A 27,450-nucleotide genomic window follows, 5' to 3' on the forward strand; every position below is an offset into this window, starting at 1 on the left:
CCGTAAGGCGGATTGAGTTCCCTGACCGTCTGCTGTAAAATAGATTTCTGCGTGAAGGCAACTGAATGAAAATTTTAAATTTATCGAAGGTTTGTGAGAAAAGCGGTAGCGTGGAAGGTGAAGTGGTGGCTCCGCTGTCGGTGCTCGGCCACTCAAAGTTTGCGTTGCGGCCCGGGGTGCGTGGAACTCCAGGTCAGGGACTAGGTGATGTTAACGTCGGGCCTTGGGCCCTGAGCCCTTGACCCAGACCCTCTCCCTAGGTCCTGGGCCCAAACCTTGCCCCAGACACCAAACTTGTCTCTGAACTTGAGCGCGGGCCCTGTCCCTATCCTCCGAGCCGTGGTCCCAGATTTCCATGAGTCCGGACCCTGTCCCCGTCCTCAGATCTTGACCAGCTCCAGAGTCTGCCCTTGTCCCCGGGACTGTCGCTATCCCCCGAGCCCCTGGGCCGGACCTTCTCCTTGAGTGCGGGCTGAGGATGTGCTCCAATCCCAGTGAGGGAAAAAGGGTGAATAAACACATGTTGAGCCGATATCATGGACAGACAACTGATACTCTCCGAGAAATCAAAGTTTCCTAAAGTTACATAATTCTATATTGAGGCCAGCAGGCGTGCCCGGACAGCATGAGTTTGCTGCTCCTAAAAGTTTACGTTGGGCTTCACCGTGACGGTACTGGAGGCTACAGAGCGGTAGGTCAGAGTGGGATGGGAAGCTAAAGTGGCAGGCTGAAGTTCACGGGGAGCTCGGGATTACCCCTGCAGGCTGAACGCAAGGTGCTCTGCAAAGCGATCCAGTCTGCGTATGGTTTCTCCAATGTGGAGGAGACCGCATAATGAATACTGTACTTAGATTGGGAGAAGTGCACTGCTTCACCTGGAAAGACTGGGTGTCTGGAAGGTGAGAAGGGAAGGGGTGAAGGGACCAGCGTTAGATTTCCTATGGACAGAGTGTTGGTTAGCGAGAATGGCCCAGGGAGTCACAAAGGGCAAACTGCTGAAAGAGGAGGAGGGGAAAAGACTGTCAGTGGTGGAAACTACAGGGAATGAACTGTTGAATGTGGAGGCTGGTGGGGCTGAAGGTGAGAACCAGGAGAACTCTATCCTTTTTCTGTAGGAGAGGGGTGAGAACTGAGGCGAAGGAAATGGATGAGGTGGGGACCTCGAGCTTTGTTAGCCCTGGCCGAGGCGAAGCAACAGTTCATAAAGAACGGAGACATTTCAGAGGCACCACTGCAGAATTTCTCATCGTTGAGGCAAATAAGTGGAGTCAGTGGAACTAGGAGAATGAAATTGAGTCCTCGCGGGAGGTAGAGTCAGACAAAGAGTAGTTGAGATAGCTGCTGCATTCGCTAGACTTGTATTTGATGTAAGGAGCAAGCCTGTCTCCTGTGATGGGGACAGAGAAAAGGAAGAGCCAGCAGAACCTTGTGAAGGTACGGCAGGAAAGAAAACAGAACTGCTGTGCCCAGCATGAGTGTAAGAGGCAGTCATCAATGTCTGAGGGGAAATGGGTGCAGTATTAGACCACCTGTCCCACCATTCAATTTGATCACAACTCAATTTCTTTAGTCTTCATTTCTTCTTCCCAATTTCACATAGCCCTCAGTTCCTCATCCTTCCAAAAATTATCAACCTTTCATTGTTCTGGCCTCCACACTCCTCCAGGGTACTAAATTCTTAATATCTACCCCTTCAGAGAAGACATTCCGATACTCTTACTGTGGAACTACGTTTATTTATTTAGAGTTACGGCTCAGTAACGGCCCCTTCCAGCCCAACAAGCCTGCATCGCCCCATTCCATCCATGTGACACAGTAAACTTCTAACCCCTTGTGTCTTTGGAACGTGGGAGGAAGTCGGAGCACACGCGGTGATGTGGAGAACGTACGAGTTTCTTACAGACAGCAAGGGAATTAAGCCTGGGTCACTGGTGCTGCAATACCATCATGCCAACTGCTACGGTATCGTGCCGGCCCGACAGTGGCAAGATTGAACCCTGATCGCCGGCACTGTAGAGCGTTATACTAACCACTATGCCACCATAACGCCCACCCTCTGCCACCATAACGCCCACCCTCTGCCACCATACCATCAACCCATGCTACTGTACTGCCCACCCTCTGCCACGGTACTATCCATGCCACTCTATTGCCCACCCTCTGCCACTCTATGCTACTGTACTGCCCACCCTTTGTTACCGTATTTCCGCGCACTCATAACTCTCCCAGTGGTGGAAATACCTCACCGTCTACCTGGTCAGCCCCCTTTAACAACTTTGTGTGTTCAATCATATCACCCCTCATTCTAAACTACAGGACATCAGGACTGCTCCTATCTCGAGCCTGTATCGACTTAAGGCAGAATAGCTTCTTTCCCTGTTGTAAACAATTCTGATCCTATAATCTTGTTCTTCAGAATTGCTAATTCTCAGTGACATCTCAGTACTTCCAGTTATCAAGACCCTGAGCTCGCATACCCTTCTTAGCTCTCCCCCATACTCTCTTAATTCTATTAACATTTCCTCACTTAGTTCATCAAGCTTTGTTGATTCCCCATCTGCTCCACGGGAATTATTAATAAACTACTTATATTAATAATATGCTGTCGTTACAGGTGCTGCCCCTTTGCTGAACCCTCCATGTGTCTATTCCCATCTCTGGGCTGAGCGCTCGAGTACCACAGTGGGGAAAACCGGTTCTGTCCAAGTTATCGCAAGGTATTCTCTCAATACCGAACAATAGTCCTTGCAGTCAGAGCATTCAGCTTCCTCACATAATGTGCAGTGTTTAACCTACGTGACCCTTCTTTTCTTAGTATATGCTGCCTCGTGCACCATGTTTGTTCTGGTGGAGATGGTGGACACTGTGCGGATTCCACCCTGGTTCTTTGAGAGGAAATTAAACGATGCCATCGCAGAAGAGCTGAACAAGAAACTTGCCAACAAGGTAAGAGTCTGGAGGTCGAAGCAGCAATTTGTGATGTGTTGCGTCACAAAGTAACTTTGAGCCAGTAGATCCAAAGGGTTGTACTTAGCACAGGAGCAGGTCATCTGGCTAACCAGGATTTCAATCTATTCTGCTTGCAAGTTGCCTATAACCTGCCTGTCACATGCCTGTATAAATGCCTCTTGAATATTGTCACTGTATATGTGTCCGTCACTCCCCTGGCAGTATGTTCCAGGCACTTACCATCCTTGGTGTAAAAAAATCAGTAGATTGTGTAGGATTCTGTTATCTCTCTGTTTTCTGTTCTGCCTTGCGCCTTTATTATAGTAATTAGTCACATGAGTGGGGATGTGCTAAAGGTGAAGGGAATAAGTTACATATTCTTGCTTACTTCAGGACAGCTTTGTAGTTTGGGACCGCCAGAGGTTGTATCTTTTGCTGACTGCTAAAATGAAGGTGTGTACACTTAAGTTCATTGCTTCAAGATTGTACGTTCGCTTATAAAGTATTCAACTTTTGGAGCAATCATTAGAGCTGGGGGCGTGTCATGCAAGTATAACAACACCGTTGCGGTCGCAGGCTAGCGGCAATTGTTCTGGTTTGGTTTTGCGGCTACAGATGATCTCACAAATCCTTAAATTTTTCCCCTCTCAACGTAAAGCTCCGTCCCTTGACATTTGACATTTGACATTTCCACTCTGGGAAAAAGACTGCTACCCTATGTATGCCTGTCTGTCAGGTTTCCCCTCAACCTGTGATGCTCTCGGGAAAAAAAAGTTGTCAGATTGTGGGTGTACACCTGAAGGGAGTGCAGAGAGATGGGTGAGGGGTAGAAAGAAGAAACTCCAGAGCTGTGGGATAAAAAGCAGAGGTATGGAACTAATTTGATAGCTTTTTCCTCCCCAGAGTGCCTGCAGAGGCACGAAAGGTTCTGCAGTCTGTTTCTCTGCCAAATGTGTAAGATCTTTGCTTCTGAGTCAGAAGATTGTGAGCTCAAATCCTACTTCTAACAAATGAACAGATAACTGTGTAGTGTCATTCAGTGTGAGTGTGGCATTGTCAAGACTCTGTCTACTTTCTTGTGTCGATGTAATAGATCCCTTGGTGTTCTCAAAGATTAGAACTATTAAGTCAAATTCCTGGGTATAATTTATATCAGAGTCACTATTAATAAAAAAACGATGACCTGGTAATCATCGCATCAGTGTTGATGAGGGCTTATTGAGTACGTGTTGAAAACCAGGGACTACATTTCAGAGTATTCATCATTGTTGTAAAGTACTTTGGGCCTTCTTGATGTCCTTGTGGAGGGTGCACAGTCTTAATTCCAAGATTTCAGTTTACTTTAGTTGAATTACAAACAAACATGCAAATACTAAGCAAACTAAATAAAGAGCTGAGAACCAATGCTAAGAGGTAGAATGAATGCAAAGACAAAGAAGTCAGGATGCCAAGATGGTACCTCTGAAAAATCCATCACTTTTATAGATAAGAGAAATTCCTTAGAGATAAACTAGTTAATAGACTACATAATTAAAACAGTTACATCGTGTAACTGCACTAGGGAGAAAAAAACCAGAGGACATGGGTTAAGGGTGAGGGGGGGAAAGTTTAAAGGGAACATTGCGGGGGGGGGGCTTCTTCACACAGAGTGGTGGGAGTATGAAATGAGCTGCCAGACGAGGTGGTAAATGCGGGTTCTTTTTTAACATTTAAGAATAAATTGGACAGATACATGGATGGGAGGTGTATGGAGGGATATGGTCCATGTGCAGGTCAGTGGGACTAGGCAGAAAATGGTTCGGCACAGCCAAGAAGGGCCAAAAGGCCTGGTTCTGTGCTGTAGTTTTTCGATGGTTTCTATGTGGGTAATGCCTAGCCAATGAAAAACGCGAAAGGTGCTAAACTTAGCTTAGCTGCTATACCGTTTTCTGCCAGTGAGTGGGGATGAACCCCTACATATGGTGAAAAATACATGAGCTTGTTAAAAAGTACAAATCTTATAAAAAGTATTGTTTAAAAAATAATGGTTTCCAACAGACCTCACTCTCTGGTGCGCCGAAAATAATTTATTTGTATTCCCAGGTGTTGATCTTATACCTGGTTCTCTTGTTGCTATAGGAAAAGATTTGTGATTGGAAAAGGTTAGGAACTCAGAGAGGTGCTTGCTCTACCTGACAGAGCCACAGGGTCAGCTATAGCTGTCTCTGATTACAGATCAACAGTGCCATCAGACAGCATTTAATAGCCTTGTGCACCTTAACACAGCTTTGGGTTCAAGCACAGAGCAAAGAGCTGGAGTGCAGAGGTGGGCTGAGAATTACAGCCCTTAACATCAGGGAGTCTTAAACCTGCTGAGTGGGAATCACGGGTGGTACAGTGGTGTAGTAGTTAGTGTAATGCCACTGAAGGCCCACCAGTGCCCTTACTTCCTGAGGAAGCTGAAGAAATTTGGCCTGTCCTCTAAAACCCTCACTAATTTTTATAGATGCACCGTAGAAAGCATTCTTCTAGGGTGCATCACAACCTGGTATGGAAGTCGTCCTGTCCAAGACCGGAAGAAGCTGCAGAAGATCGTGAACACGGCGCAGCACATCACACAAACCAATCTTCCGTCCTTAGACCCACTTTACACCGCACGCTGTCGGAGCAGTGCTGCCAGGATAATCAAGGACACGACCCACCCAGCCAACACACTTTTCGCCCCTCTTCCCTCCGGGAGAAGGCTCAGGAGCTTGAAGACTCGTACGGCCAGATTTGGGAACAACTTCTTTCCAACTGTGATAAGACTGCTGAACGGATCCTGACCTGTATCTGGGCCGTACCCTCCAAATATCCAGACCTGCCTCTCGGTTTTTTTTGCACTATCTTACTTTCCATTTTTCTATTTTCTACTTATGATTTATAATTTAAATTTTTAATATTTACTATCGATTTGTAATCCAGGGAGCGTGAAGCGCAGAATCAAATATGTTTGTGATGATTGTACATTCTAGTATCAATTGTTTGGCGGCAGTAAAGTATGAAGTATACTGTTACAGTGCCGGTGAACCCAGGTTCAATTCCACTGCTGCCTGTAGGAGTTTGTACATTTACTTGGGTTTCTTCAGGGTGCTCCAGTTTCCATTCACATTCCAAAGGCATATGGGTTGGTGGGTTAATTGCTCACATGGGGGAAATTGGGTGTCAATCATTCCAGCACAACGCCTCTACTTCCTCAGGAGACTAAAGAAATTTGGCATGACCCTATCTCAATTTTTATCAGTGTCCCATAGAAAGCATCCTGCCTGGATGCGTGATGGCTTGATATAGCAGCTGCTCTGCCTGTGACCACAAGGAACTGCAGAGGGTCGTGGACACAGCTCAGCGTGTTATGGAAACCAGCTTTCCCTCCGTGGGCTCTGTCTGGTCTTCATGCTGCGACTAAAGCAGGTAGACTCGGTCATTCCCTCTTCTCCCCTCTCCCGTCAGGCAGAAGATACAAAGCGTGAAAGCATGTACCACCAGGCTCAAAGGCAGCTCTATCCCACTGTTACAGGTTCTTGAATGGTTCTCTGCTGAGACAAGGTGGACACTTGATCTCACGATCTACCTCATTGTTTATCTTCACTGCACTTTCCCTCTAGCTGCTGCACTTAACTCTGCATTCTGTTGTTGTTTTGCCTTGTACTGTCTCAATGCATTGTGTAATTGAATTGATCTGCATGAACAGTATGCAGGACAAGCTTTTCACTCTGCCTCGGTACCTGTGACAATAATAAACCAATTCCAAATCCATTTCTATCGCAGGAGTTCGTCGGCCAGTGTCCTGGACTGGGTCATCTTCAGCTGTTTTATTAAGGTTAGAAGTAGGGACATTCACTGAAGGTGTATATTGTTCAATCACACCTTACAACCTTTTGTAAATGAGCAGTCAGTGCCTGGGTAACCTTCAGGCACAACGTAAGTGGTACCTGATGACCATCTTCAGAAAGAAGTAAGTTTTATGTTCCTTGTCCTTCGTGCTCAATGAGGGGTGACCTCTTAGAGGTGTATAAAATCACGAGGGCGTCGCTAGGATGAATGTACACAGTCTTTTTCCCCGGAGAAAGGGAATCAAAAACTAGGGGGCATAGGTTTAAGGCAGGGGTTCCCAATCTGGTGTCCACGGACTCCTCAGTTAATGGTAAAGCTCCAGTGAAGGGAACCCCTGATTTAAAGTGAGAGAAGAAACATTTGAAAAGAGCCTGAGAGGCAGCTTCTTCATGCGGAGGATGCTGCGTGTATGGAACATGGTTAAGGCTGGTACGATGACAGTATTTAAAAAACATCGGCCAAGTACATAAGATAGGAAAGTTTTATCAGGATATGGGACAAATGAGACTAGCTCATATGGGCACCTGGGTTGACATGGATTAGTTGGGCCGAAGGGCCTGTTCCTGTGCTGCATTACTCCATTGACTCTCTCACTATTGCTGGGACTGCATACATTCTGGGGTGGCCGGGGAAGTAGTCACCATTGTGCCAATGCTCATATTGACCAGCCATACCAGTACTGAGGTTGCACAGGTAGGCCAGAAGCTGCATGTCCTTCAGCAAGTGACTCACCTTTTGCAATCTGAAATCTTCTCATGGTGTTTTAGCTGGAGAGCCACTTCCTCACAACATCAGAGACTTCAGTCCTGATCTTCAGTGCTCTGTGTGGACTGTGAACAATCTTCCTATGACCACATGGGCTTCCTCCAGTTGCTCTTATTTCCTCCCCCATCCCAAAAACTTGTGGGTTTGGGAGTTTAATTGGCCTTTGCCAATTGTCCCTAGGTGTAGAACGTGGGAAGGAAAACATGGAATTATTGTAGGATGAGTGTAAGTGGGTGATTGATGGTGGGGCAGACTCAAAGAGCCTGTCTCCTTGCTGACTCTCTATGATTTTCCACCATCTGTAAGGCACAAGTCAGGAGCACAATGACAGTGTATACAATTAACACACACAAAATGCTGGTGGAACGCAGCAGGCCAGGCAGCATCCATAGGAAGAAGCACAGTCGATGTTTCAGGCTGAGTCCTGACGAAGGGTCTCGGCCTGAAACGTCGACTGTGCTTCTTCCTATGGATGCTGCCTGGCCTGCTGTGTTCCACCAGCATTTTGTGTGTGTTGCTTGAATTTCCAGCATCTGCAGATTTCCTCGTGTTTGCAAGTGTATACAATTACCTGGATAAGTACAATTCCCAACAATTTAAGCTTGGGACATTTTTTTTTCTCTTCACTGTCTTGTATAATTTATCTTCTGTTTATGGTCATGCTTGTAGTCTGCTGCAAGCAATTTTTGCATTGCACCTCCTTCTCACCGTACATGATAATAAACTCAACTTAACATGCAATGCTGGAGGAGCTCAGCAAGTCAGGCAGCAGCTATAGAAGGGAATAAACTGTTTGTATATTCACTTTATTATCTCTTCTACTTATAATAAACTTGATAATAAACTTGACAAAGCAACTCATTTGATCGGCACTCTGTCTAAACATTAATTTCTTGCTCTGTCAACACACAGTGTGTACTGTCTACAGAATTCACTCAGCTGCTCATGCAGGTTACTCTGACAGGACCTCTGGATCTAAGGCCAAGGGTAGCAGGCGTGGGAAAACATTGCCATCTGCAGGCTGTCTGCAGAGTTGCTCACTGTCCTGCTTTGGAAATGCATCACCGTTCCTTTTTCCTCATTGGGTCTAAATCCTGAAACTCCCCACCCAACAGAATTGCAGTAATTCAAGCATGTTCTCAAGAGCATTTAGGGATGTACGTACAGTAAATGCCAGCCTTGCGTTTGATACCCATATCCTGACGAAAGGGTGGGCAATTGAATGTTCTATTGTATTACGATAGTTTAATGTCACATATACAATGAAAAGCTCGTCTTGCATACTGTTCATACAGCTGAAATCATACACTGCTTTGAGCTGGAATCAGGTAAAACAATAGCAGTGCGGAATGAAGTGTAAAAGCTACGGAAAACAATGCAGTGCAGGGAACGATAAAAGATCAGGATCATAACGAGGTAGATTGTGAGGCCGGGTCTGTCTTATGTGCCGTAAAGTTAACAGATTTCACGACGTATGCCACTGATATTAAGTCTGATTCTGATCTTATTATACAAGGCGTCTGTTCAAGAGCCTGATAACAGTGGGATGGAAGCTGTCCTTGAGCCTGGTGCTATGTGCTTTCAGGCTTTTGTATCTTCTGCCTGATGGGAGAGGGGTGATGAGTGAGTATCTAGGTAAGGTGGGGTCTTTGACTAGAAAAATAGAGGGCTATGTGCTAGGGAAATTCTAGGCAGTCTCGAGAGTAAGTTACGTGGTCAGCACAACATTGTGGGCTGAAGGGCCTGTAATGTATTGTAAATTACTATATTTGATATAGGTTACTGAGGCAGTAAGGCATAGGCAGAGTCCATAGAGGGGAGCTGGTTCCTGTGATGTGCTGAGCTGTATCCACAAATGCCTGCAGTTTTATGCTATCAAGTTAAAATTAGAAAGATGGATCAGAGCTCACCTGTTCAAGCTGATTGACTGGGACTGTGATCCCGTAATGGCTGGACGAGTAGACCAGAAGGGGAAGACCAATCTGCAGTCTACAGAGTGTCAGTGACTCTAATCGTAAATCAAATGATAATTGCTGTTGGATTTTCTCTCTGCAGGTGGTGTACAACGTGGGTCTGTGTATATGCCTGTACGACATTACCAAACTGGAAGATTCCTACATTTTCCCAGGAGATGGCGCTTCTCACACCAAAGGTTAGGCACCGGACCCTAAGCAATGGTCTTTATTCAGTGACTCTCAACAATCCAGAATTTCCTTTTCTTTCCGCTCAATAAATCTGTTAGTTGGAGCCTGGGGCACAGAGTTTCTTCTGCCCCAGGTTTGCATGCACAGGGGATCCCAGTCTTCAATTTGATCATTCAACGTTCAAAGTCCAAAGTAAATTTTATTATCAAAGTACATTTGTGTCACCATATACAACCCTGAGATTAATTGGTGACTTCAATTGTCATTCAACCACACATGAATACAGCCAAACAAAATAGTTTTCTTCCAGGGCTAAGGGGCAAAACGTAGTGCCAACAGCATGTAACACATACGGTTATGATGGAAGAAAAACATACAGTCGCAAAAAAAATTATTTATTTATTGAAATACAGCACAGAGAAGGGCCTTCCCCTTCAAACCACGCCACCCAGCAATCCCTCGAATTAAACTCCGCCTAATCACGGGACAATTTACAATGACCAATTAACCTACCAACTTGCACATCTTTGGACTGTGCGAGGAAACTGGAGCACCCAAAGGAGACCCATGTGGTCAAGGGGAGAACATACAAACTCCTTACAGGCAGCAGCGGGAATTGAACCCAGGTCACCTGAACTTTAAAGCATTGTGCTACCCACTGTGCTACTGCACCGCTCCAAATATAGCCAAGTCCCTGAGTGGCATGGCCGGTAGGTTGATGATGCATGGGATGTTGTCCTGGTCCAGCTTGTCTTCCACCGAGCGAACACTGGAGGGCAGCACCAACAGGAAGAACCAGTCCCTAGCCCAACTGAGTTGGTTTCCTTCCGCACATCATTCTCATCTAAGTTCATAAAGGTAAAGAAAGACCAGAGAGGAGAAAAAGGGATTCTTTCTGCCTGCTTTCAGCTGATAATCATTTACATGGAACAGTACAATACATGAACTTAAGCCCACAATATCTGTGCTGACCATGATGCCAAATGCAACTAATCCCATATGCCTATACATGATATCCAAATCCCTCCATTTCTATCGCATTCCTGGGCCTCTTGAACGACACTATCATGTCTTGCTTCCACCACCAGCCCTGGCAGCAGGTTCCAGGCACCTACCATGCTAAACAACTTGCCACAGACATCACAAGCAACCTTAACGTTTCTTGAAGCAATGTAATGTCTTCACATGCTGTGTTTTTTCCCTCAAAAGGTTAAGTGGTATTTGGGTCCTTGGCTGATTACTGGGTGTTGGAATAGGAGGAGTGGGTTGATTTCAGTTTCATAGAGCACTACAGCACAGAAACAGGACCTTTGGCCCATCTAGTCTGTGCCAAACTATTATTCTGCCTAGTTTCATTGACCTGCATCCAGACCATAAGCCTGCCTTACCCCTCCCATCCATTTCCTTACTGCCCGTTATGCCGCTGGCGTTTAGGGCAGCAATGAATGTCCTCCATCTCTGATGGTGGTCAGGGCTCCCTTTGTCATGTCAGTAGCTTCCTGTCAGTTTTTGCTACTGTCAGTCATGCAAGTCCTGGGCTGAGATTCAGGAATACCATCACACTCAGATGTAGAAGGATCCTTCATTGCCATTTACATAACAGGGTTGTTTTACCAGTCAGGGTTGTTAGCTCTGAGCTGAACCCTCGAACCTAGTGGACCACTCTTAGTTTGGCCTCTACCCTTTGACTTGTTTGGCATGGATGACCCTACCAGGAGCCAAAGCATAAAGCCCTGACTCCAGCCAATGTAGCTCTCCAGGTCATTGAGGCACACAAGCCTCCAAACCACAAGGTTGTGGTTCTCTTGTAGGTCCCATCCATTTCCCTACCCAAATTTCTCTTAAGTGTTGTAATTGAACCCACATCCACCACCCCCGCTGGTAGCTCGTTCCGCACTCTCACCACCCTCTGAATGAAGATGTTCTCCTTAAACTTTCCACCTTTCACCCTTAACCCATGACCTCTAGTTCCACCAGCCTCTGGAAAAAGCCTGCTTTTATTTACCCGATCTATACCCCTTATATTCTGTATACTTAAAAAAATATATTTTATTCTTAAAATTAATAGGAAATCCAATACAATCATCTATATTCATTGTGTCATCAAACTAACGTGAACACACACAAAGCTGCAATGCTCCCTGTGTTTCCTCTTTAAACAATATACCCACGAAGTGTTTGAGGTGGCTGCACAGAAGCCAGCCCCTCAGTGCCCAGTGGTGGCAAGACTTTCCAGTGTAGTCCTTGGGGGGCACTCACTTCACTGCAGCCTCAAGTTTGTTCATTCAGGGTTCACTTGTTAAGCTGAGGCTCCATTAGGTTCAACTTCAACAAGTTGGTTACCTGACATTAATCAATTAGCTGTGTGTGGGATCTTGTGTATATTTTGGCACAGGTCATCTTTCAAAGTGTTTAGGACATCCCAACAATCAATGGAGATGCTGCCTCTAAATTGTCTTCCTCTAAATCTGTCTCTTCCTCTCCATTTTCATCCCACACAGTTCATTTTCGATACGTAGTATTCCGACCCTTTCTGGATGAAATTATTACAGGCAAAATTAAAGGCTGCAGCCAGGATGGAGTCTGTGGTGAGTAACTAATTTTTTAAAGTCCTGATTAGCCTCCCCCCAACAACTATTGTCACCTCTTATTCCGGGTATATTGGCTGAGATCATGATAGAGCCATCTGGTTCCTCTTGAGTAGAGGGAGCCAAGATTGTGAGAGTCATCAGTCCCCGTGACTGTTTACATTTCCTCCGGGTGCTCCAGTTTCCTCCAAAGACGTACCAGTTGGTATATTAATTGGTCATTGTAAATTGTCCCATGATTAGGCTAGGATTAATTCAGGGTTTTGCTGGGTGATGTGGCTCAAAGGGCCGGACTAGTCTATTCCGCATGGTATGTCAATTAAAAAATAAAATATAAAGACTATAGTTAATATTTGATGCAGTTGCATTTCTCCTTTTACTCCATGTCCCCTCAGAGCTTAAGTTAACAAAAAAAAATTCATATTTGAATGCATCAATTAATTAAGCAGCAGTTGCCAACTGTAGGTGCAAGTTTCAAATTTTTTCTGTGCATGACATGTAGATATACTTCAAATCCACTCCTGAAACCAGTCCAATTTTTAGGCTCTGCCCTCTGATTCTGGACTTCCCAACCTGCAAGTGTAGTCTCACTCTGCCATTCAGTATCTGTGTTTTTGAAAACCTTCAAATTTGCAGGAGTAGAGCCCTTGTTTACATACCCTTGTCCTTTATTATGGAGCCCCGGTATCCCTCTGTGAAATCCCTGCTGCAGTCCTTTCAATGTCAGTTCGTCTTCATTAGGCCACCAGCGGTCCAGCAAGAATTTGATCGGTGATACGAGCAGCTATTTTTTACCTCCTTGTATTCTGGTCTTCTGCGCATAATCTGCATTTGTCCAATCACTGTTTCTACGTATTTGTTTAAAAAATCTCAGTTACAACATGGGGATCCTTTTAGACAATAGACAATAGGTGCAGGAGTAGGCCATTCAGCCCTTCGAGTCGGCACCACCATTCACTGTGATCATGGCTGATCATCCACAATCAGTACCCTTTTCCTGCCTTCTTCCCATATCCCTTCACTCCGCTATCTTTAAGAGCTCTATCTAACTCTTTTCTGAAAGAATCCAGAGAATTGGCCTCCAATGCCTTCTGAGGCAGAGCATTCCACAGAACCACAACCCTCTGTGTGAAAAAGTTTTTCCTCAACTCCGTCCTAAATTGTCTACCCCTTATTCTTAAACTGTGGCCTCTGGTTCTGGACTCCCCCAACATCGGGAACATGTTTCCTGCCTCTAGCGTGTCCAATTCCTTAATAATCTTATATGTTTCAATAAGATCCCCTCTCATCCTTCTAAATTCCAGTGTATACAAGCCTAGTCGCTCCAGTCTTTCAACATATGACAGGCCCTCCATCCCGGGAATTAACCTCGTGAACCTACGCTGCACTCCCTCAATAGCTAGAATGTCCTTCCTTCAAATTTGGAGACCAAAACTGCACACAATACTCCAGGTGTGGTCTCACCAGGGCCCTGTACAGCTGCAGAAGGACCTCTTTGCTCCTATACTCAATTCCTCTTGTTATGAAGGCCAGCATGCCATTAGCTTCCTTCACTGCCTGCTGTACCTGTCTTTTAAGACAATTATACCTTGCATTAATTAATACTTCTAGTTTGATGTTTTATCTACTCTGCTTGTAAAACAGATTCATTGCAGGAGGAGGCTCAACAAAAGTGAGAGCTGCCAGCCTGCACACTGTGCAGGGAAGTGGGAGGTAACTGGAGCACCCGGAGGCAACCCGCGCAGTCACGGGGAACATGCAAACTCCACACAGTTAGCACCGGGTCTCTGGGGCCATGAGGCAGCGGCTTTACCAGCTGGAACACTGTTCCACTTACTCAGGTTTTGAGGAGCTGCCATCTGGAACTATTGTGGCACCTCCGGTGATGTTTCCAGTACGGGGAAATCTAGGGCTACAGGGCCAGCCGCTGGCGTAGTGGTATTCGCACTTCCGGGCAAGTGGTCCCAGGTTCAAATCCGGCTGGCTCCTTGCGCGCTTTCTGTCATGCTGGGTTGGGTATCGAGCTAGCAACTTGGCCTCTAAACAGACAAATGCTAAAGAAACAGCAAGGTTGCTGCCCGAGGCGCGGAGAGGAATAACAATAGGACTAGAGGGCACAACCTCAGAACAGAAGGATGCTCCTTTAGAAAAGAAAAGCGGGGGGGGGGGATTTCTTTTGGCAGAGGGTGGCGAATCTGTGAAATTCATTGCCACAGATGGCTGTGGAGGCCAAGTCATTGGATATATTCAAAGCGGAAGTTAATATGTTTGTAATTAGTAAGGTTGTCAAAAGTTACAGGGAAGAGAATAGGGTTCAGAGGGAAACTAAATCGGCTACAGTGGAGCAGACTTGATGGACCAAGTGGCCTAATTCTGCTCTTATGTCGTATAGTCTTATGACCTGTACATCTTCTGAAACAGTTAGCCACTTATCCCCACTCTACATTATTTTTCCCAAGCCCTGCATGTTATTCTTCTTGGTTTATCCATTGCTACCTTGTCAGTTGCTATTGACTCTGTGTCCGTTGTCCTGAAGTGAATTTGGGACGACCCAGATCATATTGGAGTCGTTGAACCACAGCAGAAGGGTAGTCACTGTTTCAATGCTAGAAATGTGGCATTGAATTTGCGTGCAATGCACACCCGCCTGTGGCGCAACGACACAGTAGTTCTGCTGCTGCCTCACAACTCCGGCTGCCCTTTAGTGTTACACTTGTGGAGTTGCACATTCTTGCCCTGACTGGGTCGGTTTCCCCCTTGATGCTCTGCTTCCTCTGCTCAAATCAAGGTGTGTATGCTGTTTGGTAGGTTAATCAGTCCCTAAACTACTCACAAGAGAAAATCTCAAGGTGCTGGGGATACAGGCAACGCATACAAAATGCTGGAAGAACTGAACAGACCAGGCAACATCTATGGAAAAGAGTACAGTTGACGTTCATCGGGTCTCGGCCCGGAACGTCGACCATTTACTCTTTTCCATAGATGCTGCATGACCTGTGGAGTTCCTCCAGTGTTTTGTTTGTGTTGACTAAATCACTCCTTGTGTATGTGGATGGCAGGAGGGTCAAAGAGAGTTGATGGGGCATGTGAGAAAGAATGGGTGAGAGGGAACTGAGGGAATGGGAATGAGCCAGCACAGGCTCTTGGGGCTGAATGGCCTCTAGTGTTGTGCGAAATATGAAATATGAGAAACAGGTGTGATATTGACCAAAAAGTGTGCTTAATTCTGTTGATTGAGGTTTTTTTCATCGTGAATTGTCTCTATAGTGTGGCTATAGAGGCAGTTATTTCTATTTGTTTATGTGGAGATACAGCACGCAACAAGCCCAAAGTGGCACCACCCAGCAACCCACTTATTTAACCCTAAGTCAATGATTTCACAATGATCAATTAACCTACTAACCAGTGGACTGTGGGATGAAACAGGAGCACCCGGAGGAAACCTACATGGTCATGGGGAGAACGTAGAAATGGCACAGTACCAGAATTGAACTCTGAACTCCGACATCACGAGCTATAATATCGTCATGGTAACCACAACACTATTACAGCTTGGGGCGAGGGAGTTTGGGGTTCAATTCTAACGGAGTTCTAATCATGCTAACCTCTATGCTACCGTGGTTGAGTGAGTCCAAAACTTGAGGGTTGTAGAAGTAAGCTAATGCATACAATAGAGAATTTAGGAAAAGCATAACTCCCCAAAGTGCGGCAAGAATGCACAGACACATGGAGTACTTAAAGATAACAACTTGATTTGGACAGTAAAAATATTGGAGGAACTCAGCAAGTCAGGCAGCATCCATGGAGGGAAATGAACAATTGATGTCTTGGGTCAAGACCCTTCATCTGGACTCAAAGAGAAGGGAGGCTTGATGGTATAAAGAGGTGAAGGGAAGGGACGGGACAAGAGCTAGAAGATGATAAGAGGAACTAGGGTGTGGAGAAGTTGATCGGCAGATTGAGTCAGGTGGGGGAAGGGTTGAAATAACGACCAAGGTGGCAGGTGATAGGTGGAACCAGGGTGAGGAGAGGTTGATTGGCAGATGGAGTCAGGTGGGGGAAGGGTGGAGGCAGCGAACTGCTCTGGCAGGTGATAGGTGGGAGGCAGCGAGCTGAGCCGGCAGGTGATAGGTGGAGGCAGCGAACTGAGCTGGCAGGTGATAGGTGGAGGCGGCGAACTGAGCTGGCAGGTGATAGGTGGAGGCAGCGAACTGAGCTGGCCGGTGATAGGTGGAGGCAGCGAACTGAGCTGGCCAGTGATAGGTGGAGGCAGCGAAGGGCTGCAGATGATGGAATTTGTTAAGAGAGGCATGTGGAGCATGGAACCACATAAGGGAATGAGGGAGGTGGGGAGGACAGATGGGAACTGCAAGGGGGAGGGGAACCAGTGGGAGGAGCGTGTTGGTAATGGGCTGATGGAGTGGGTGGAGGAGGGGAAAGAAAATGGGTGATGGGGGTTCGGAGGAGGAATGTGTGTGTGAGAAAGCGGGTAGACCAGGAGGAGAGGCATAGGGACATAGTGTGAGCAAGTCACCTGAAAATGAAGAATTCAATAGGAGGAAAGATGAAAGATTAGGTCTATTTGTCCCATGTACATCGAAACACTCACTGAAATGTGCTGCTGTTTGTGTCAATGGACAACACAGTCCGAGGATGAGCTGGGGGCAGCCCGCAACTCACCATGCTTCTGACACCAATATAGCATGCCCACAACTCACTAGCCCTAACTCATACATCTTCGGAAAGTGGGAGGAAACGGGAGCCCCGGAGGAAACCCACACGGTCTCGGGGAGAACATACAAACTCCTTACAGACAGTGGCGGGAATTGAACCCTGACCTTCTGATCACTGGCAACCTAAAGCGCAATGCCACCATGCTGCTTCACAAAGTTGGATAAATAAACCAAAGAGGATGGGAGGACGCTGTATTTAATATAGAAACTGTCACAGAGTGGTTGGTCTGCGTGGTCAATTAGTTTTTGCATTGTAAAATATTATTTAATAATAAAGATACCTGCATATATTTATCACTGGGAATAGAAAACAGTCTGGTGCTGTCAATCACTAAGTATCGTAATGACCTGTGGGATTTTACGAGCCAAGGATAGAGGCAGGCTGAAATAGAGACTGATTGGAAATTGATGAGGGTGTTGATGTTAATAGCAGTGATGTTTGTAATTGGCAGTAGTTTGAGGTGTTAAGAATAGCTGCCCTGAGAATGTCTGTAACAGAGAGAGCTGCAGCCTGGCCCCTCTCCCTCACTTGTTTCATGCCTGACCTCAGAGGCTGCGTTGGAACACCGCGGACATGAGGTGACTCCTTCCTGATGTGGGTCATGGTGGCCTGGACAGAGAATCAAGCGACTTGGAGCTTTGTGAGTAGGCTGCAGAGGCGACGAAGTACATTTCCAACACATCGTATAGCCTCAGCTTCTCTGGGTTTATGTATGACACTGGTGTTTCATCATTAAGCCAGTTTCTGGACAACACATGGGGCCTCCCTCCATGTGGCATAAAGCAGGCCTGCATTCGTTCAACGAAAACGTTAAGAGACTTGATCTCAAATGAGAAAATCTGCAGATGTTGGAAATCCATGAAACACACCAGTCTTGATAAAGGGTCTCGGCCCAAAACATCGACTATACTCTTTTCCCATAGATGCTCCCTGGCCTGCTGAGTTCCTCCAGCATCTTGTGTGTGTTGAAGCGACTCGATCTGGTGGCGTTCTCAAACCAAGAAATTGGACCCCTGGTTTATTCAGGGGTGTTGATAGGAATCATCCCTTCCCACAAAGGGTAGTGGGAATCTATAACCTTCTTTCATCAAAGTTGGAGTAAAGAAGAACGATTTCAAAATTGTGATAGATTTTCTTGAGAGGGTTAATGGTTATGTTAGGGAGTGGAGATGAAGTTAGAGAAGAAGGTTAATGGAGGATACAAGGGGGACTTGGATCAGCTGGGGAGTTGGATGAAGGGATGGCAGATGAACTTTGATGCTGGCCAATGTGAGTTAATGCAGTTTGGACGTTCAGATGCTGGTAGGTTTGGAGGTTGGCCCTGTCGGTGGGTATATCCAGCCTCAATTCCTGATCTCTTCAGATGTGGAAAAATATACAAAGGAGTTGGAGCGTGGAATTGATCTGCAGTTAGCTCACACAGCTCTGTAGTACACTCTCCTGAAGGATGTGCTCACGTCGGCTTCCGAGACTCTGAATGATTTTGTGGAGACACACTCATCTACGAATATTCTTATAAAGTCCATGACAAGCCTGGTGTATTCATTCAGAATTTCTGATGAGTACTCGAACAGGGCCCAGTCCACCAACTCGAAGCAATCCTGTAGCCGCTGCTCTGCCTCCTGTGACCACCTTATTGTTGTCGTTATCTCAAGAGCCTTGCCCTTTAGCCTCTGCCTGTATGCAGGTAGAAGGACAGCCAAGTGTTTAGATTTCCCAAAATGTGGTCTAGGCATGGAACGGTAGGCATTCCTTATCGCAGTATGGCACTGGTCTAGTGTGTTGGGACCGCTGGTGCTGCAGGTTATATGCTGATGGTAATGGGGCAGAGATTTCTTCAAACAAGCCTGATTGAAGTCCCTGACTGTGATTTGAGATCTGTCGGGGTGGACTGTTTCTTGAACAGGCAGCATACAGAATCTTGAGTGCCCAATTAATGTTGGCTTTTGGCGGTATGTAAACTGTGATCAGTATCACGGAGGAGAATTCTCTTGGTAAGTAGAATGGTTGGCACTTAATCATTAGATGTTCCAGGTCAGGGGACCAAGAATACAACAAAACTATCGTATTGGTGTAGCACAGAGGGTTTATCATGAAACCTCTCCCCTTCCACCTTTTGCCTTCTCCAAATCAGCAATTTAGTCCATCCTGTGTATTGAGGAGCCTTCTGGTCATACCGATGCAGCACGAGTGTCCAGAATGAGCCATGTCTCTGTGAAAAACGGAACACAGCAATTTCTCATTTCCCTCCAATATAGCAATCTTGCCCTTATGTCCGCAATCTTGGTCTCCAACGACTGCACATTTGCTAATGAGGTGCTCGGTAGAGAAGGGGGAACCTCATCCCTCTGCATTTCAGCCTGGCTTGGAGACCTCCTCCCCCTGCCTTGCTTCCTGCCATGGCGATGAACCTTCTGCTTAAAGATGTTGTACTAGTATGCTTGAGAGTTAAGTCTGCCGATCCTTCAATAGATTGTGGAATCTGTAGTTTATTAAGACAGTTGAAAGTACATTGCTCAAAGGGAAATTACAGTCTGCAGATTGCAGTGAGAGTGATTCAAAAGAGGTATATTTAGAAGTTTTGTAAGCAGCCCGCAGAATGTCGCCATGGTTCACCGGCGCCATCTTGTATCTTTTGATCCTCCAATTGTGTTGATTTTTTTGTAATGTCAATTCAAGTTCATGAAAACTATCCCCTTCCTTTTACTCTTGAATGGGGACCAGTTTGAAGTTTGTAAGCGGTTTGGGCTGGTTGTGAATCCATATGCTCTGGGGAATAGGATGGACTTTAATCCACTAACGCACAGCCCTTCTTCTTCCTCACAGTGACCCTGGGATTTTTCGATGACATCCTGATCCCTCCTGAATCTCTGCAACAACCAGCCAAGTTGTATCCTTCACTGATGGTCCTTTCCCTGAGAATGGGATGCAAAGATCTGGTCACCTCAGCCTCATAATGAATGGGCTGTATGTTTGAACTCCTGCCTTATTCCTTCCAGCACCTGGATGGAACCATTTAAAGACCAAGGATACGGCCATAATTTTAATGAAATTACTAAATCCAATAGGGAATTCTGGAGAGATTCTACCAAGGGGGGCATAAAAGTGTTACTTTGCAAACCCAAGGAGAATGGTGTTATATTTAAGGGTAATTGGTAACGTGTTTATTATTGTTTTATGTACCGAGTTACAGGAAAAGAACTTTGTTTTTGTAGAGTCATAGAGAAATATTGTGTGGAGAAGCAAACATCTCCGCAAGGCTGTTGCAATTTCTTCTCTGTCTTCCCACAAAGGCAAAAGATGCTCTCAGTCGTGCCCTGGAAATTATCCACCTTAATGCACAGTAAGGCTGCAGAAGCCTCCTACTCCCTCATCTTCATTTGTTTCCACTATCTCTTGAGCAACTATGTCTTTGTGCTCAGTAAACACTGAGGAGAAATAGTCTTTAAAAATCCCACCCATTTCCCATGTCTTGAGACATAGGTGGTTCTGCTAAAGGGACCTATTCTCTGTAGCCACCCTTTTAATACATCTGTAGAACTTCTTTGGATTTTCCTTAACCTTACCTGCTGGATCCACCTCATTTCCTTTCTGCACTCTCTTGATTTCCCTCTTCAGTGTATTAATAATCTTTTTCATAATCAAGGGATTCACTCATTCCCGAACTCCTAAACCCAGTATATGCTTTCTTCTTGATGAGAGCCTCAGTATATCTCATTAACCAAGGTTTCCTAAACCTGCCAGGTTGTCCCTTCACCCTAACAGGAACATGCTGGGCTCTTGATATCACACTTTTAAAAGTTTCCCACTTACTATTTGTTCTTTTCCCTTCGAACAGACTCTACCAATCAATCTCTGCTAGATCCTGCCTAATTACCGCAAAATTAGCCCTGCTCCAGTGTAGGATGTGGACCTATCGTATCCCATCTTAAAGAAATAGAACTATGGTCACCAGAGCTGAAGTGCTCTCTGACTTCCACTACAGTTACTTCCCTGTGTCATTCTCCAAGAGGAAGTCTTGTCTATGTAGTGACTCAGGGAACTTTCATGGACACATTTCATAAATTCATCCCCATCGCGGCCCTTAACATTATATAAGATACTTTCATCATATCAATCCATCGAGTTAGTACGAAAGATAAGCAATAAAAGAATGCAGAATATAGAATGCAGTGTTACAGAAAGTGCAGTGGGCCAGGCTGTGACATGGTAGAGAACAAGAGTCCATCTTGTCATACAAGAGGATTGTTCAGTAATAACAACAGGATAGAAGCTGTCCTTGAGCCTGGTGGTATGTGCTTTTCAGGACTTTAATAAGGTAGATCATAATACGGAGAATGTCAAGCAGTAGTAAATCAAGGCAACTGGACTTGCTGTGTTGTCTAGAGTTCATTTCGCCACTCATCCGAGAGGCTCCTTCAGTTCTGATCCATGGTGGGTAGTTTGCCGGCTTGTAAACTTTGTGAGTTGTTTAAAGGTAAAGCAATCACATGAAGTTCGTTAAGAGTCGTAGAGGTAATGAGAGGGTTATTAGTCTTATCTATGTGAATGGAGGAGTGAACTGTTGTGGAGATGCTGGGGTAGAGATGTTTGGACTGCACTGTAAGTAGCTGATAGGTGGTGTCATGCCAAACCCCCTTGGTGAGTCTTGACCTGAGGTGTTAGCCTCCAATGTTGGGCCATCCGTTTGTGATATGATTGTTTTGTCTGGCCGATATGTAGATCTATGCAGTTCTCATTGCATTGGATAGCATATACAATATTGCTTTGCTTATGTTTGGGTGTAGGATCCTTGGGGTGGACGAGTTTCTGTCTGAGTATGTTTGTAGCTTTGAAAAACACGGGGATTTGATGTTTGTTGAAAATCCTCCTGCATTTCACTGAAATTCCAGTTACATGTGGGATGACTGTGGGAAGAAGCCTCTCGGATGAGTGGCGAAACGTCTTCAAGACAACACAGCAAATCCAAAACATAAAATAATCTGCAGATGCTGTGATCAAAGCAACACTTTCAGTACACTGGATGAACTCAGCAGGTCGGGCAGCATCAGAAACAATGAGTCGATGTTTCGGGCCGGAACCCTTCGTCAGGACTGAAGAATGAAAGATGGGGAAGGATTTGAAGAATGCTTATAGCTTCAGTTGAAAGACCAGTAATTTGAAAGAGACAGGGGTGGGGGAGGGGAAGCAATGACATCATAGCCCTGAAAACAATGGGTAGTAGAAGAAGGAGGCGGAACCATGAGGTAGGTTATAGGCAGCTGGGGGAGGGGGCAGAGTGAAATAGGGATAAGGGAAGGGAGGGGGAGGGAATTACCGGAAGTTGGAGAATCCTATGTTCATACCAAGGGGCTGGAGACTACCTAGACGGTATATGAGGTGTTGCTGCTCCAACCTGAGTTTAGCCTCTTCATGGCAGTAGAGGAGGCTACGTATGGACATATCTGAATGGGAATGGGAAGCAGAGTTGAAGTGGGTGGCTACCGGGAGATCCTGTCTATTTTGGCGGATGGAGTGGAGGTGCTCGACGAAGTGGTCCCCCAATCTGCATCAGGTTTCACCGATGTAGAGGAGGCCGCACCGGGAGCACCGGATGCAATAGATGACCCCAACAGATTCGCAAGTGAAGTGTTGCCTCACCTGGAAGGACTGTTTGGGGCCCTGAATGGTTGCAAGAGAGGAGGTGTAGGGACAGGTGTAGCACTTACGCTTACAGGGATAAGTGCTGGGTGGGAGATCCATGGGGATGGACGTGCGGATAAGGAAGTCACGGAGGGACCGATCCCTGCGGAAAGCGGAGAGGGTTGGAGAGGGAAAGATGTGCTGGGGTCCTGTTGAAGGTGGCGGAAGTTGCGGAGGATAACGTGCTGGATCCGGAGGCTGGTGGGGTGGTAGGTAAAGACAAGGGGAACTCTGTCCCTGTTGTGGTTGCGGGAGGATGGGGTGAGGGCCGAAGTGCGGGAAATGGAGGAGATGTGGGTCAGCAAGACAGCAAGTCCAGTTGCCTTGATTTACTACTGCTTGATATACAATGACCTTGGTGATTGAGAACCTTCATAGACAAGTAGAGAGAATGGAATTCTTGATGTTGGAAAGTTGTGATAATGCTGGACTGGAAGAGGCTGAGAATTGTTTGGGCTGTTCTGCTTCTGTGCTTTAGAATTTGATAGCTGTAGAAGCTGGATTTCACCTTTATCATGTGCTGTGAATCACAGGAAGTGGATTGCAGCCTTTATGCCTGTCCATGGGAGCCTGAATGCAGTGATATAAAATGCTGCCCGTGGAGATGAGGGTGAAGGAGTGCTTCAGTGTGTATGTGGTCACCCACCAGCCCTCCTCCCACCTCCAGCAATCAACCGATGGAGTCCTATCTCGTGAATGCCTCTGTGGCACTGCAAAATGTATTCAGGCAGAGACTGCAATGCATCTGTGGTGTGTGTGGTTTTGAAAATTTGCATTAAGCACTGTGAGACCAGAAACAATGTCATTAGTCAGTGGATTGGGTTCAAGAGTGGTAACGTTGCAGCTCTGTAAAACCCTAGCTAGAACACACTTGGAATATTGTGTTCAGCTCTGGTCACCTCAGTATAGGAAGTATGTGTAAGCTTTAGGTTGGAGGAGCAACACCCCATATTTCGTTTGGGCAGCCTCCAACCTGATGGCATGAACATCAGTTTCTCTAACTTACAGTAGTTTCTCCCCCACCCCTTCTCTCTTTCTTCATTCCCCACTCTGGCCTCTTCTGTTGCCTGTCACCTTCCTCTGGTGCCTACCTCCTTCCTCTCTCTCATTGTCCACTCTCCTCTCCTATCAGATCCCTTCTTCTTCAGCCCTTATCACCTCCCAGTTTCTTACTTCACCCCCTTCCCCACCCACCTGACTTCATCTGTCACCTCCTAGCTTGTACATCCTTCCCTCCCCCTTAGCTTCTTCCCCCTTCCTTTCCAGCCCTGATGAAGGGTCTTGGTCGGAAACGTCGTCCCTTTATTCCTTTCCATAGATGTTGCTTGACCTGCTGAGTTCCTGCAATATTTTGTGTGTATTACTCTGAAAGCTTTAGAGAGAGTGCAGAGGATATCTACCAGGATGCTGCCTGGATAAGAGGGCATGTCTCAAGAAAATGGTTGAGCGAGCTAGGGCTTTTCCCTTTGGAGCAAAGGTGATGAGAAGTGACTTGATAGAGGAGTACAAGATAAGGGGCGTTGATGGTGGACAATCAGAGACCTTTTCCCAGGGTGGAAGTGACTGAGACAAGGTACAAGATAAGAGGCATGGATAGTGGACAGTTAGAGACCTTTTCCTAGGGTGGAAATGACTGAGACAAGGGGCATGATTTTAATGTGATTGGAAGAATGTAGACGGCGAATGTAAGCGGCAAGTTTTTCTTATACAGGGAGTGGTGAGTGCCAGAGATGGTGGTAGAGGCAGATACATCAGGAGCGTTTAAGGATGATAGAAAAATGGAGGGCTACGCAGGAGAGAGGGGTTGGATTGATCCTAGATCCGCACAACATCATGGGCTATAGGGCCTGAACTGTGCTCTAACGTTCTGTACTCTGTATGGGTGTGTTTAGCATTGAAAACTCGGGCTGACAGCAGCACCTGATACTGAGAGGACAAAGAATAGTACAGCACAGGAACTGGCTATTTGGCCCACCATGACATGCCAACTATGATACCAATTTAAAACCCATCCTACCGGTCTAACTCCCTGTATTCCCTGCATGCTCATGTGCTTGTCTAACTGCCTCTTGAACACTGCTATCATACTTTCTTTTACTATGTTCCCTGGCAGCAAGTCAGAGGCATCTGCCACTCACTGTGTAAAAGAAAAACTGATCTCGCAAATCTCCTACCTCTCTCCTAAACCTGATAGTATTTGAGGTTGCCATCCTGTGAAAAAAGACTCTATGGCTCTCGTAATTGTTTACCAGGGCACCCTGACGGCCTTTGATGCTTCAGAGAAAACAATCCTAAGTTTGCCCAACTTCTCCTTCTCCAATCCAGGCAGCATCCTGGTGAACTTCTGCAGTCACACCTTTCCTATAGTTTGCTGACCAGAGCTGTGCACAGTACTCCGAATATGGCTAGACTAAAGTTTTAAATGTTTATACTGAATGCTCTGACTGATGAAGGGAAACGTGTCATATATCTTCTTTACGCCCTCCCCACTTGTTTTGTCACTCCCAGGAAGCTATGAACTTGTACCCTAATAAAGCTCTATACCATCAAAAGCCTTTAATATACATCTGGCCAACTTGATGTGGGGTTTGTTCCTTGTTTTACTGAGAATTATAAATGAAGGTTTGGATTGCATGATACTGCTGCAATTTTTGTCGGCAAAGCCTGAGCAATGATGCATGATAAGCTTCAGTCAAGCTGAGCACGATGCTGTCTGGAAGTGCTCATACTGATTTCCATACTGCTAGACGTGTACTGGAAATGGTTGCTACAACCAGGTCCTACAATGAGGCATCGGTACTGCCAGGTAGCGCAAGTCGTCCACTGAAACTGAAGCTTATCCTGATCCTGCTTGTTATTTCCCTGACTGGTCTGGCAGCGATGAGACTGAGCAGGTGTGGGTGTGGGAGTACGAGACCGATGAGGGTACTCATGACCTGTACATGGATGTTGGCGAGGAGATCCGACTGAGAGTGGTGGATGAAACTTTTGTGGACACCTCCCCCACTGGGCCCAGTAGAGCGGATACTTCGACCTCCACAGCAGAAGAAACGCAGAGGAAGGAATCTCCCTACACACTGACGGTATGACTAAGCTCTTCCCTCTCAGTACATCCACCTCTTCCCTTGGTGGATGAGAAAGACTTGCATTAATATAGCTGGCAGGCAATTGAGTGCTTTTTAAAAGTTTGGACAGCAAGATAGTATAGTACTTAGCACAATAGTTTTACAGTGCCAGTGATTACTGACGGGGGTTCGATTCCTGCTGCTGTCTGTGAGAAGTTTGTACGTTGGCCCTGTGACTGTGTGGGTTTCCTCCGAGTGTCCTGGTTTCCTTCCACATTCCAAAGATATTCAGTTAGGATGAGTAAGCTGTGGGCTTGCCACGTTGGCACCTGACGTGTGTGGTGGCGCTTCCCAGCACAAACCTTGGATTGCGTTGGTCGCTGCAAAACGGCATATTTCACCCTATGTTTCGATGTACATGTGACAAATAAAGCTAATCTCACTTTTGTAAGAAGTTTGGGAGCATTTCTGTACATGGAAAAATCCCACAACCAGCTGACAGATAGTAACAAGGTCATATTTTTAGTGACGTTATGTAAAGCAGTGAATTTTGGCCAAACACCATAGTTTTGCTTTTCTTCAAAACGCTGCAGTGGTGATCTTTTGTACGTAGCTGGGAGACCAGTCTGGGTCTCCATTTGACATTTTACCTAAAAGCTGACAGTGCCACATTTCCCCTGTGAATCCCAAAATTTAAACCAAGTTGAGTAGATCGATGGTGCTGTCCCTCTCTGAGATTGAACTACTGCCACCCATTTCACCGAGAGGAGAAGTGATCATTGTTGGGTCTTGTCCTGCTCTGTTTCTACACTTACTGACAAGAGAATTAAAAGGAGAGTTGCTTGTGGCCATTAACTGTTGTTCCTGGAGCACGAAGGGAATTGTAAACCACACCCATCTCCGAGTGAGTCACGTCTGGAGGTCACTAGAGGGCTACATGATATTTAAGTAGAGAAGAATCTGAACATTATTTTGTATCTCATGGGGAATGTATTAGAGCAAGATCATACTGCATTCCACTGCTGTGAAAATTTTCCCTGTGTATTTTAGGCTTCTATTTGTTTCTTTTACTCCCCCTGCCTTTGTATGTGTTATGAGTAAACAGGGGTAGGTGGGAAAGTGCTCATGTAACCCCCTGCATTATTTCAGCCTGTGCTTTCAAATTGTTTGCAGGGGTCCATCAGTGAGCCTGGCCTGGGACTCCTGTCCTGGTGGACGAATGGTTAATGAGCCGACCGGATCCCATTGATTCAAATGCAGCACAATGACCATCTGCCCGGAGATGGAACTTCCCGTCTTCCAGCCAGTTCCTCGGGGATCTTATTTTCTGAGAAGTGGACAGATGCTGGGCATTTAATTAGAGCGAGAAGTGTCCAGTGAGCACGATCCAGCTGGACTAGAATCCGAGGTTTCTGAGATGAGCAAATAAAGGTGGAGTGTGTCCAGAGGAAGATGAAGGGCCTCCACGTGGAACGCCTGGGTAGTCTTGACCACTTCCCACTGTGCAGAATTCTGCTGCTGCCCTCCTGACTAATTAGGCTGCTTGTGTGATAAATTAAAGATGTTTGATCAGTGAATTTAGTTCTCGTTTGTTTAAGCTGTGATTCCCATCGCTGTCGAGAAAATGAGCTGAGCCCGTGAACCAGATGCAACCTCTGATCCAGAGTCTCT

The 27,450-nt window shown here is 46.0% G+C and overlaps 1 protein-coding gene across 4 annotated transcripts; it reads left to right on the plus strand.

The window, feature by feature from the left end:
• polr3h (polymerase (RNA) III (DNA directed) polypeptide H) lies at window positions 1-27,356 on the plus strand. 4 transcript variants are annotated; one of them, XM_072271708.1, is made up of 8 exons: window positions 1-89; window positions 2,615-2,717; window positions 2,816-2,946; window positions 9,622-9,718; window positions 12,212-12,298; window positions 19,859-19,922; window positions 25,593-25,797; window positions 26,953-27,356. In XM_072271708.1, exons 3-8 carry the CDS (start codon window positions 2,836-2,838, stop codon window positions 27,004-27,006), a joined length of 618 nt encoding a protein of 205 aa, XP_072127809.1. In that variant the 5' UTR covers window positions 1-89; window positions 2,615-2,717; window positions 2,816-2,835; the 3' UTR covers window positions 27,007-27,356. The 4 variants fall into 4 exon arrangements, with proteins under 4 accessions (XP_072127809.1, XP_072127811.1, XP_072127807.1 ...); XM_072271706.1 differs by having other exon boundaries at window positions 17-192; XM_072271709.1 differs by having other exon boundaries at window positions 17-176.
• Window positions 27,357-27,450: the final 94 nt, after the last annotated feature.

The sequence above is a fragment of the Mobula birostris genome, chromosome 11 (genome assembly GCF_030028105.1).
Source record: "Mobula birostris isolate sMobBir1 chromosome 11, sMobBir1.hap1, whole genome shotgun sequence".
Classification (NCBI taxonomy): domain Eukaryota; kingdom Metazoa; phylum Chordata; class Chondrichthyes; order Myliobatiformes; family Myliobatidae; genus Mobula; species Mobula birostris.